The 13,931-nt window shown below is 34.7% G+C and overlaps 1 protein-coding gene across 1 annotated transcript in view; it reads right to left on the bottom strand.

Moving 5' to 3' along the window:
• The window catches only part of SLCO6A1 (solute carrier organic anion transporter family member 6A1), a gene marked incomplete at both ends in the record, with an annotated part of 203,002 nt that overhangs the window by 60,649 nt on the left and 128,422 nt on the right, over positions 1 to 13,931 (bottom strand). Inside the window, 2 exons of the mRNA XM_082623305.1 lie at positions 3,315 to 3,587; positions 7,945 to 8,205. Of these exons, the coding sequence (XP_082479431.1) occupies positions 3,315 to 3,587; positions 7,945 to 8,205 (534 nt within the window). The remainder of the gene's footprint in view (positions 1 to 3,314; positions 3,588 to 7,944; positions 8,206 to 13,931) is intronic.

The raw sequence follows: 13,931 nt of genomic DNA, 5'->3' as shown, positions 1-13,931 counted from the left end.
CAGTATGGTACTGATATAAAGACAGATATATAGAACAATGGAAGAAAATAAAGATCCCAGAAATATACTCTCATAAATATGGACAAATAATTTTTTACAAGGATGAAAAGAATACACAACAGGGAAAGGATAATCTTTTCAATAAATGGTGCTGGAAAAACTGGATATTCATGTGCAAAAGAATGAAGTTGGACCCTTTCCTTAAAATATATACAAAAATAACTCAAAATGGATTAAAGATCTAGACATAAAACCTGCAACAATAAAGCTCCCAGAAGACAACATACAAAGAAAGCTTCATGACATTGGATTTGGCAATTATTTTTTGATATGACACCAAAAGCACAGGCAACAAAAAAAATTAGAGAAATGGGACTATATCAAACTTAAAAACTGCACAGCAAAGGAAACAATCAACAGAGTGAACAGAAAAACTACAGAATGGGAGAAAATATTGGCAAACCATGTATCTGGAGTAGGGCTAATATCCAGAATATAGAAAGAACTGCCTCAACTCAGCAAAAACAAAAATCTGATTTTAAAAATATGCAGTGGACTTGAATAGATATTTCTTCAAAGAAGATATATGAATGGCCCACAAGTATGTGATAGGATGCTCAACATCACTAATCATCAGGGAAATGAAAATCAAAACCACAATGAGATATCGCCTCATACATACCTATTAGGATGGCTGTTAAAAAAAAAAAAACAATATGGAAGTTCCTCAAAAAAATTAAAAACAGAAATACCATACAATCTAACAATTCTGGGTATATATCCCAAAAATATTGAAAATAGAGTCTCAAAGAGTTATTTGCACACCTATTTTAATTGTAGCATTATTCACAATAGCCAAGAGGAGGTTGAAGTAACCTAAATGTCAACTGACAGATGAATAGATAAAGAAAATATGGTTTATACATACAGTGAAATATTATTTAGCCTTAAAACAGAAGGAAATACTGTTATATGTTAAAACATGGATGAGCGTTGAAGACATTATGCTAAGTGAAATAAGCCAGTCATAAAAAGACAACTACTTCATGATTCCACTTATATGAGGTGTCTAAAGTAGTCAAACTCTTAGAAACAGAAAGTAGAAGAATCACTGCCAGGGCTGGGGGGAAGGGGGAAATGGCAAGCTGTTGTATAATGGATATAGAGTTTCAGTTTTGCAAGACGAAAAAATTCTAGAGATACGTTACACAACAATATGCATATAGTTAACATAACTGTATTATACACTTAAAAATGGTTAGGATGGTAAATTTTACACTATGTGTTTTATACCTCAATTTAAAAAAAAACTATATGTGGAAATAGTAGTATGGTTGTCATTATAAGTTGTTTTTTGAATTATATTTCAAACAGCAAAGATAAAATGTGTATTTTAGATATATTTATATGTATACATATGTGCATATCAGTCACATTTACATATTTTTAAAATAGTTATTACAAATTATATATTTATAAGCTACAGTATGTATCCAATAAATATTTTATACAGTGTAAAACAGAAAAAAAAGAGAAAAAAAAAAGAGCCTACCTTTTCTCAAAAGTACTGTTCACAGAGGCCTTAATTAAGGGTGCTCCTATTGCATACCCCAAAGCATATCCGAGTATTCCTGCAGCTTCCACAAGGCCTATAAAATGGATACTGAACATCAAACAACTACATAACCCAACTTTGTTGTAAAAAGATAAAAATTATCTCACTGCAATGGATTATTTCTGAAAGCTTCATGGAATATTCTATTAGTCTCCAAAGAAACAGAACCAATAGGATATTGAGAGAGACAGAAAGAGAGAGAGACAGAGTCAGAGAGGGAGGCAGAGATTTTAAGGAAAGGTTCATGAAATTGTAGGGCTGGCAAATCCAAATTTGTAGGGCAGGCTGTCAGGCTGGAAATCCAGGTAAGAGTTAATGTTATAGTCTTGAGTTCATAATTAAGTCTTAAATCTACAGGGCAGGCCAGCAGCATGGAAAAACTCAGGCAGAGTTTCTACACTGTAGTCTGGAGACAGAATTGCTTCTTCTTTGGGAAACCTCAGTCTGTTCTGAAAGGCTTTAACTGATTGGAAGAGGCTCACCCATATTATGAAGGGTAATCTGCTTAACTCAAAGTCTACTGATTGTAAATATTAGTCACATCTAAAAATTATCACAAAAACATCTAGACTGGTGTTTGACCAAACAACTGGTTGCCATAACCTAGCCAAGCTGACACATAAAATGTATCATCATACATATTATTCAATGCACGTATTAGAAAAACTCAGATAATTTTGTAATTCACTGTACCTTATTTAATCTATATATTAATGTAATATAAATAAATATGCGTATATTTAATACAAATTCAACGGGTCTTATTTCAATTTAATTTGTGGTACTAAAGCAAGATGATACTTTAACATAAACATCACCTTTGCATCCTTCACTTTAGCTGCCAGGGTGGCAGGAGGTAGCAATAAAGTAAGCTACTCTCTGTAGTGTATACATGTGTTTTAACTGCTATTCAGTAGAACCAAAAGTAAAACAAACAGATTTGTTGCCACCATCAGCCAACGGTAATGAATGGCTGCAATTTTTTTTCTAAAAACAAACATAAATATGAATATTATCTATTTTAGTTTATTGATATGACTTTCCTTACCTCTGGTGGAAAAATTATTATTCTGGTGAAAAATGTTATTTTCTGTTAAGTGACCTTCACAATAAGTATGCAAAAACAACTTTAAATTTTTTTCCAAAAATGATAGTTAGATAATCCTGTATAAGTAGATGATCTACCAGGACCAGAAGCTATTACAGTATAAAGAGGTAGAGATTACTGTACCCCAGGGCTACTTATTGTGTGATACACTAGCATGAAATATTATAAATAGAGGATACTACACTGTAGTTAATTAAATAGCACATCACTCCTCTCCTTGATAGGATGAATGAGATTATGTTTTCATTAACTTCAAAATACCAAAGCTCCCCAAAACGATTTTGTTAATGTATGTAAAGAGCTTAGTAATGATTATTTCAGCACCACACTGAATCTTGCTCTAAGCAAGCATAAAAAATGTTTCTGTTTCCTTATGGACATTATGGCAGCAACATCCCACTATATCCTTGATATCAGTCAAAAGGCCAAGAAGTGATACCCCACTATATCCTTAAAGTTAAAACATACAACTACTCGAGCAATTTAATCTGGTAATTTGAGATTTTTTTTCCTAGCGAAATGAACTGCAGCCTAAATAGGTTGATAGGATGAAAATATATAAAAATCACATTAGAAGGGGAAATAACTTGCCTAGATAAATACCAGCTGAGTGTGTGGCAACGCTGTTATAAATAAAGGTTATTCCAAGGACATAAAGAGGTATAGCTGCTAGTCCCTGCACACTCTGCCCAAGGATGAAGAAAGTCATATATTTTGATTGGAATGATAATGAAGTTTTCTTGCAAGTCTTGTCCATCTTCATTTCTCGGCAAATATCTTTTGAAAAGACAATTATATTTTTGTTAAATGAGTCAAAAGTTAAACATACAACAAATATGCAGTATCTTCTATGAAATGTTTTACCTTTTATAAGCTATTCCACCATTATGCTTTTATTTTAGTTGACACTCATTTATATTGAATATAGTAGTTCTATAATCAATCATCATGTTCTCAGAAAAAAAGCAACGATAAAAGAAAATTTGTGGGAATACTGGAAAATATGCACATATTATAAACCAAATGTAAATATGTATGCATGATTATATGTATATATATACTTATGTGTGCATAAGTATATATATACATATATGTATATATGTATATACACACACATACACACATATTCCTCTTAAATTTGGCATCTGGTACCCCTGAGTTTTGACCCCAGGGTAAAAGTATTTCTAATGTCCTAAATTTTCTGAATTACTGAAGATTACCTTCTGAGTTTAGTTCTAGATCCACTTCTTCAGCAATCTTCACATTAACTTCGTGTCACTAAATAGTTTCCCATTTTAGACCCACTAACTTCTAGAATACAGGTGCATAAAAACAAGGAACTATACAATAAAAATTTCTCTCTGTTAGTCATTATATGGTAATGTACTAGATTTTAAATTCCTTTAGGTGACAGTGTATTTCTTATGCTTTTTCAAATTCACATGGTTGTAAATCAATAGTAAATAAATGTTTGTTGGAATTACATTTGTCATTAGATTGGTAGATCCAGGTAATACTAATTAGATCATTCTGACCGTGTCTATTTTGACTGGAATTTAACAAATGCTCTTAAAATATTAGTGGAAAACTGGTAATAGTATAGATTGCAAAATAGTACACAAATGGAAATTTTCAGGTGGTTCAGTATCCACAGAGAATGAAACTTGATCCCACGTCAAATGGGAGGAGGTCTCTAGAATTGTGATTCAAAATACTGATGATTCAATTTTACATAGACATGTTAACTTGTGGTGATATCAGTATCAATCTGATATTTCCAACACCCTAGCTTCTTAGTTCCTTGAACTCCTCTCCATTCATGTACTTTTATTCCACTTACCCTAGCTACTCATTTTAAACTTTCGGAAACAATAACTACAAACCTTCCTTAATTGTAAGCATCCTACACTCAAACTCTCTCTCTTTTTCCAGATCACTCCTAGTAACCCAGCTGCTACAATCCTTAAAACTCACCAGGACCTATAATCAATCCATTGATCCTGCTCCTTTCCACTATCTCAATGTCCCCTTCATCTCCTTACTTCTCTCATTATCATCTTAACACTTTTAAATCCTTTGTTCTTTTTCATATCATGAAATCCCTTAGTAAAACTTCAGCCCTGGTCAAATTAAACTCTTCTCCCTACTCTACACCTACGCTTTCAAAGTTGAATGAGGCTGGAGGGAAACGTACAACAATGCAAATCTCACTTTGAATGCATGATTATTAAACTCAGGTAGGTCCTTCACCCTCCTGATAATCAAGTATGTCCCTAATCTACTACTCTTGTCTCCTTCTAGAAAAAAAACATTCAACTTGTTTCCCTTCTCCTAAGGATCATGGTCCTGAGATTCCTGCTGCCCAACATCTGAAAACAAATGTCTTCTACCAGTAGGATAAAACTAATCTTTTAGTGCCCTTCTTGAAATTATAGTCCAAACAAGGGATTTTTTAAAGTGAAGAAGGGCACTTGGACCTTGGACTCTCAGCCTTCAGAGCGGTGAGAAATAAATTTCTGTTTTTTAAACCAACCCGTCTACGATATTTTTGTTATAGCAGCCCAAACTAACTAAGACACGAGGAAAATCAAAAATCTTTGTTGTGGGGCTTCCCTGGTGGTGCAGTGGTTGGGAGTCCACCTGCTGGTGTAGGGCACGCGGGTTCGTGCCCCAGTCTGGGAGGGTCCCACGTGCCGCGGAGCGGCTGGGCCCGTGAGCCATGGCCACTGAGCCTGCGCGTCCGGAGCCTGTGCTCCACAACAGGAGGGGCCACAACAGTGAGAGGCCCGCGTACCGAAAAAAAAAAAAAAAATCTTTGCTGTGAATTATAGAAGGGAACTGAAAAAAAAATCAGGGGAATGGATCCATTTGAAAGTATAACTGCGGTTGAAAGTAACAAATTCATTGTGGGACTAAGCTGTCCTCTTGTGTGATTTTTCTCTAAAACACTCATCAGCAGCCCAGATATAGATATAAAAGAAAGGTATATGGTTGGATCAAAAGTTTTCCAGACCAGGAACAAGAAAGGACAATGGGACAGAGAGCTTAGTATAATGATTAGAGTATGTCTGAAATATTCTAACATGTCATATTAAGGAACATAAAATAAGCTACAAATGAAAGAAAGTAACAACAAGGAGAATCTGATAAAGGGAGAAAGTAAACGTCAATACACTAAAGGTTCCAATGAAAGGAAAGATCTGATGTTTCTGTTATATGAGTGAGTTAGAAGAATTAGTGGATATAATCAGACAGTGAGATAACAGATATTTAGGAAGTTCTTAGTAACGTGACAGTGCACTGCAACCATGGATATGTTGGGTGTTCAATTATATGTAGAGATCTAGCAGAGTGTGATACAACTGTTTGCATGAACTAGAGGAGAAAATTAGTTTTAACTTCTGAAGGATTTGGTTTACTATGATTTCTACATGTTAGTTGACGCATAGGGACTGAAGACCAATTTGTCATTAGTACAGAAAACTGAGATGGGGTAGGGGGGCAGAGAAAGGGAGTGTAAGGTGGTGATAAATGGACTGCTCCAAGGTTCAGGCCAGTCATACAGGAAGATGAGTATGGCAGGTAACTGGGGAAAATAGAGAATAGATTAGGAGAGATATTCAGAAAAGAATAAGAGAAGGACCCCCCCCAAAAAAAGGATGAAAGAAGAAAATACAGAAATTAAAAATATATACATACATAAACTGAAGTATGTACATAGAGTAGAAAATTAGTTATGTAAGAACTAAACTTTTCAACAAAATGAGTGAAATATCTGCATAGATGTGTGTATGAAATAAGCACTTCTACCTGCAAAGACCATTTATTTACTTTATTTCTGCTTCTCTAACAAGCAGAGGGTTACCCAGTAAATACACTGAATGGTTGTTGTTAGATAAATTACACGTTCCTAATCACAAGCAGAAAATAAAATATGTAGAATCTAGATACTATAAAGAAAACACAAAGGAAGAAAGACTGTACTATTTCTACTCTCATTACTCCTGAGTACTCATCAAGCAGCATTTTTAATGTTTCAAGCAGCGCTTCCTAACTTTTCACCCTTTCTGACCAGAACAGGGTTAAGGGAAGAATGGGAGTAAAGTGTTATCCATTCCCTTCTTCCCATAAGTCATCTTCTAATTCAATTAGCTGTCCATTATACAAATATAATAAATATATTACAAATATATTCTATAAATTAATAAATGTATTTATTCTACATATAGTCTACAAATAGTAAACAGATTATAAATTTACTTGAATATTATAGATTTCATAAATTATATATATATCATATACATATCAGTATATTATTTATAATATGAATTACATAGTATATATAGCTAAATATCTTATTATATAAATTATATTTAATATGAACTATTTTTATTTATATTGTAAACACACAGCATAAACACACATCACAAACATACTTTTAAACATCATAAACATGTATATACGCACATACACACATATAGAGACATCCTCATGCCTTTTCTATCAGTTTTTGCTAAAGCTCAGTTTAAAGTTTCCAAAACTGGTAAATGCATTCCAACACTTTTATAAGCCTATGCATAACAAGAAAGTCCCTGACACAAAAGTGTCAGAAATAGTGCTATGAACTTCAAATAGCCTTTTTATCTACTGGGAGTAGCAAAAAATTGTGGAATAAATCAAAAAAAAAAAATGAAGAAAGCAAAGAAGCCTCCAATCTTTCCAGATTCGAAGTCCTGTGTCAAAGGGCAACATTTTGAAATGGCAGAAGTAGCTAGAAAAGTTCTGACTTTTTGTGTGTGTCTGTGTAAGTTTGGTTATCTTTGTCTTTGTACTTGTGTATATGTGTGTTGAGGTCAAAATAAAGGGATCAATTTAAGTAGACTGTGGAAGACATAAATCAAAAGATTTATAATATATATGAAAACTGATAAAAGAAAACCAATTTCACAAAATAATTATCCCACATATCATCCAAAATATTCTTTCATCTTACTAGGCCCATCTCTTAGATGAAAGGGTCTATGATCATGAGAAGATGGGAGAATGACATACATGTTACCAGGGAGCTACCATTAATTAGCTTAATAAACTTGATCATATAGGTAGATACAGATGAATGAATGTACAGACAGATAAATATCACAGTCTATTTTAAGTTCCCAGAGCCAATGGTTTAAATGAATAATGATTTGATGTATGATAGTATCTTTTAAAATCTTACCTTCAGTTTCTACCATCATTTTATAATTTCCACCACTAAAGTATGGAAAAGCAAATAAAAGTGATCCAGATCCTACTAAAAAGGAGGAAACTGTAATCCATCCTGGTATGTTTCCTTTCCCTCCATAATATGCTATAAACACTACTACCAGGCAAGATGAAATATCATAGGTCAATGACAGCACTAAATTCTCAATGGTTTTCAGATGATTCTCCTTCTGAAAATTGTCATTGCTCAGATCTACAAGACCAAACACAATACCTAAAATGTAAAAAGAAAAAAAGAAAGCAATAATATGCATTAAATTATCTTTATAATAAAGACAAAATAGATCATCATTATAATCACTGAAAAACAAAACAATTTGCAATGACTTAAGTTTATTTTACATTACTCTGAATGTTTAAGATCTACAAATACATAATAATTCCTTTTCTAAAACACTAATAGGTCTTAACCTCTATGAAATATTAGCTAATTGAATTTTTGTAACTATTTTTAAACTATATTTATGAGTAATATACTGAAGAATATGCTCTTTTTAATCATCTCAGTACTGATCTTTATTTTAACGTATTATGTTTCAATTATTAAAAAATGAATAAATAACAATCTAATGAATATTTGCTTATCTCCCATCCAGAATAGGAAATAAAACATTAACAAAATAGTTGAAACCCAACATGTACTCCCTAAACACATTCTTCTTTCTCACTCTGTAACCCATATCCAATATTTGGAGTTTACCATTTCTGAGCCGTTTTAACACTTTTTTTGACAATGTATATATACATCCTTTAACAGTATAGAGTATCATTTGTCATGTTCTTGAACAGTAAGTAAATGGTATCATATATGTGTATTTCTATAACTCAGCATCCAACTGGGAAAAATAAACATACTAAATATTTGAAACAGAAAGAAATTGATATCAGTGTTGGTTACAAAAGTAATACATTTGTTGGAGTGAAAAGAAAAAAATAGTTACTAATCAAAACTCATGATATAAATGCCACTAAAGTTGCTGGAGTAGTGACTGCTACTGCTGTTAGAACTGCAATCACTACCTCTTTGTAGGAAGCCAGGACCCACACACCTATTAATGCTATGAAATTTAGCTACCTCATAGTCACCTGCTGTTTCTGCTGCTCTTGCAGTTGCTTGAGCCAGTGCCCATGAACACTGTACTGCTGCATCATCCACTGTTGTTTCTGATGGAGCTTTATTTATTCCTGACTATAAATCCAGGAGCCTTCACCTACCCAGTATTGCTGCTGATGCCAAAATCATCACCAGAATAGAGAGAGAAAAAAGAGAGAGGTTTCCCCTTGCCCCTTTTTCAAATGTACTGCCACAGTCTCTTACTGGCAACACCTAAGTGGAAGCCAGCTGGCAAGGAAGTCTGGTAAATGTAGTTTACAGGCTGCCAGTCCCCTTGGAAATAGGAGTGAGTCCAGAAGGGCAACAATGGAGTGCATGGCCAACAAATAACTTGAAGAGTTCACCCTCTGGACTACTTAGGACACATTTTCACCTTTCTTCCCATATTTAAACTTCCATACCAAATTAATAGCAACATAATCATGCTTCTGCCAAACATGTTGCAATTATCATTCTTACAAACAAAGATGTTCTCACTTTTTCCCCAAAAAGGGAGACACATAGTCCAATCAGTCACCATATCCATTTCAAGGTAATTTTAACCCTTCTTCTAGTTGAATCACAAACCTGAATGGGTTTTCTTTAACATTAAAATTAAATTGTAAGGTATAAATGGTATAAGTAAATAAATAATTAAGCAAAGATGTAGGCCTAACTAAATCTGTGAGGGAACTGTATTGCAGAAGAAACCATAATCAGACCCAGAACCACAGCAGTTTAACAGACCAAAACCAGCAAGAAACAAGATATAGAAACTTTGCTGCACCTAAAAGCATTTTCTTCAACTCTCATTTTTAAAAAAATTTTTTAACATCTTTATTGGAGTATAATTGCTTTACAATGGTGTGTTAGTTTCTGCTTTATAACAAAGTGAATCAGTTACACATATATATATGTTCCCATATCTCTTCCCTCTTGCATCTCCCTCCCTCCCACCCTCCCTATCCCACCCCTCTAGGTGATTACAAAGCACCGAGCAGATCTCCCTGTGCTATGCAGCTGCTTCCCACTAGCTATCTATTTTACATTTGGTAGTATATATATGTCCATGCCACTTTCTCACTTTGTCAACTCTCATTTTAAATGTGGCCAAGGAGGATACTGGCCAAGGCAAAGAATGTCCTGTCAGTAACTGTGTCCATCTCTGGGGTTGGGGTATTAATTCCTCTTCCAATTCAGGAATATTATGTAGAGACAAATTTGTAAAGTTATCTTCCACAATACTCTTCTATAAAATAGTAAGGGAAAGAGAAAGAGAAAAAAATTAAAAATTGAAATACATACACACACAAATGTATATATATTTGTGTGTATGTACACTTAAAACAAGAGAAAAATGCATAGTTGCTACGGTTTTTATGTCTCTAAATGGTTATGAGACTACAGTTGATATTTATAACTTCCTCCTTCCAAAATTCACCCTCTCTTCTTCCTCTTGATTTCAGATAACATATATAGGTTACTATCATAAAGCATATGCCTCACTCTACAGGACAGTACCCAAACTTTTGATTGCTGTCTCCTAGCTGAAGCCTTATCTGAGTCTTCAATAGGACACTAAAACTATCTGTAATGCCAAGAGTTTCTGGTTATTGAACTCTGTAGTAAGACCAGTGAATTCCATGAACATGAACTTCCTGATGTACTTCTTTTGCTGTAAAATGAGTTCCTTCGTTAAAAGCAATGTGATACTACATAAGATGATTATGATGGTGTATGAGACATTCATTAAATCCAATTATAGTTGTTCTGGCAGAACTGTGGTGATAAAAGAAGAACCCAGATCTAAAATAAATATCTATTTCAGTGATGAGAAATTATTGCCCACTCTATAATAGAAGCAGATAACATAATCAACCTGTTTCCAGATAGCTGGTTTGTTTCACTAGGGAATGGAGTTATTTCCTGGATTGTGTTGAATTTTCCTGGTGGCAATTCAGGCACTCCGAAATGCAATAGCCAGATCAGCTCTGGTGAAGATAAAGCCTTGCATTCAGCTCTCATATAAACTCTTATCTTTGATGTGATTGTCACTATAAATATGAGCCCACTGAACAAGACATACAATGGCAGAGGAAAGAGGCTGGTTAATATTCACAGGATAGTTGTCCATCTACTTCATTACTGAGAGCTTCCTCTGCAATGGATTTCTTTTGGTGAACATTCACATAGGATAACTTTGCCCATTCAGAGACACATATCACTTACCCAACCCTTTCCTAGTCACCAAATGGTCAAACCGTTAGTCAAAGGCAGCCTGGTATCTAGGCAATACAGACAATCAGATGTACTCTCCAATGTTTTGCCCACTGGAAGGACTTCCTTTTTTCTCTGTTTTTCAGGGCTATGATGCTTCCTATAGCATTATACTACAGCAGACTTTCGTCTTCAAAAAACCACAGGTTCACCAAAGGTTATGTTTTTTCTTAGTAGTGGGTGGTAGAAATGAAAAACTTTTCCTTCGTTTGAGAAGAGGTAGCCCTGCACACTCCATACCAATTGGTCCCTAGAGATATCACTGAAGTGGCAGGCAAATTTGGGGTGAATAAGATATTATCTCCCAGGACAGATTTTATGTTAGTCATTCTGGGAAGGCTGGAATCTGATTCTAGCTATGAGTCTAGTAGCAATAAGGGATGGTAGGGTGGGTCATGAGGGCAATCAGCATTCCCTTAACTCAGGTGAAGTAAATTCAGGGTCTCCAAGCAAGGAATTTCTTCTTTTTGAGACACAGCAGGAATAGTTGCTCCTACTGGGAAAGGAGGTTCAGGATTTCAGAGTTTACAGTTGTTGGATTCACAGAATTCCACCCAAATGCTTTTGTCCCAATTCTCAGGGCTCCACTCTTCTCCAATCAATGCCCCAACTCTCACATAAGTGATCTCATAAATTTATGAATTCAACTTATGTTGTAATTCTGAAAGTGTGAATACGGGTTGGTACTGTTCCAAATATGCAGTATGTGCCTAAAAGTGATAAGATTCTCACAGAACCAGCAGAAAAGCTCACGCATTTCTAATCATGTCCTAAACTTCTCATTTTCTTTCTGTGAATTTTTCAGTGCGGTGAGAAGCAATCAACCCCAAAATCTTTGTAGTCAAAAGTTCCACCATAGGACTCAATTGCAGAAGCTATTTGTCTCCCAAAGTCTTGCCTCTAGTAAGAACTTTATCCCAGGCAACATTTTAAATAACTCTTTTAAGTCATTACATGCCACTGACTTCCAGTGTACCATTTTCCACAGGCACAAATATTGCTTTCTTCATTGCTTTCAAGCCCAATCAGGTCAGATAACCAATTCCAGATTCCCATCTTTAAGGGTTGTTTTGTTTGTATTTTTCCTGGTTCAATGCCTGGTATGGAGTACTACCTAAAAAATCATATAATTTTTTAAATTTATAAACCAACTAGTTTTATTACATTAGTGAAGCTAAAAATTTAGTCAAAAACTTTTTAAATAGCTTTATATTATGTATCATGATATTTACAAAATAAAGGAATATTATTCTCATTACACACTCAGATACTTTAACCAATTTTTTAGCCATACTTACCTCTAATAAAATGTTAATTCATATTTTTTCTGAAGAATATATTTTAATATGATCTTATCTCTAATTGTTCTTATAAAATTAACTGTAGGGGCTTCCCTGGTGGTGCAGTGGTTGGGAGTCCACCCGCCAATGCAGGGGACACGGGTTCGTGCCCCGGTCCGGGAGGATCCCACATGCCACGGAGCGGCTGGGCCCATGAGCCATGGCCACTGAGCCTGCATGTCTGGAGCCTGTGCTCCACAATGGGAGAGGCCACATCAGTGAGAGGCCCACGTACAGCAAAAAAAAAAAAAAAAAAATTGTAATTCAGAGTTGCTTTTTATAGTTTTGCAGTAAAGAGTTAACTCAGGCCTGGGTTGCTCAAAAAAAGGCCTGTCTTCAAGACTGGTCTTTGGTTGGCTCCTGGGAGGTGACTCTGAGCCCTTGGAATATTCTACCATATAAGAGTGCTTTTATATGCTGGTGGCCTTGAGCCACACAGTCCCATTTTGGTCAGACAGTTTATGTTAACAACATGATTTATGGTGAATGCCTTTTTTGTTGGGTGTGAGGGATGGAGTAATAGAATCTGAGTAGCTGAGGTCAGTCACACAGATGCTGCATGCCTAGAGGACTGACACCCCCTCAAAAACAAAAGCAAAAGCAAAAACCCTGGACACCAAGGCTCACATGTACTTCGTTGGTTGGCAACTCTTTGCATATGTGTTATCACACATTGTTGCTGAGAGTATTAAGCATAACCCTAGTATTAATTTCACTGGAAAAGGACACATGGAAGCTTGGCCTGGTTTTTTCTGGACTTTGTCTCATGTGCCTTTTCCCTTTGTTAATTTCAATCTGTATCCTTTTACTATAATAAATCATAACTATGAGTATAACATCTTTCTCTGAGTCCTTCTAGTGAATCATTTAGCCTGAGTAAGGTCTTAGAGATCTCCAATATAATAGTTACTAAATTTGAAGTTGTTAAAGCCTCCAAATGACTCTTTACTACAGATCATAATATTTTCATTGAATAAACACTCTTTATAAGTGTGCAAGTATCCCATAAGCTCAAAGAAAATACTACTAAATAATGTCTTCAGTTATATTTTTGTACTGAAATATTTCAGACAAAATACTCAATTCAGAGAATCTTTCTTTGACAAATACTTTACAAGGCAAAGCTCTTTAAATAGGTTGTCTCTATGATTATTTTGAATGTTTCACCAAATTTAAGTGCCCAAAGCCACAGGCCTCCTTAATTTCAATTCAATATATGAAAATGAATCA

This window comes from Mesoplodon mirus, assembly GCF_964341445.2.
Source record: "Mesoplodon mirus genome assembly, chromosome: 5".
NCBI lineage: Eukaryota > Metazoa > Chordata > Mammalia > Artiodactyla > Ziphiidae > Mesoplodon > Mesoplodon mirus.
This window is presented reverse-complemented; position numbering and strand designations above follow the sequence as displayed.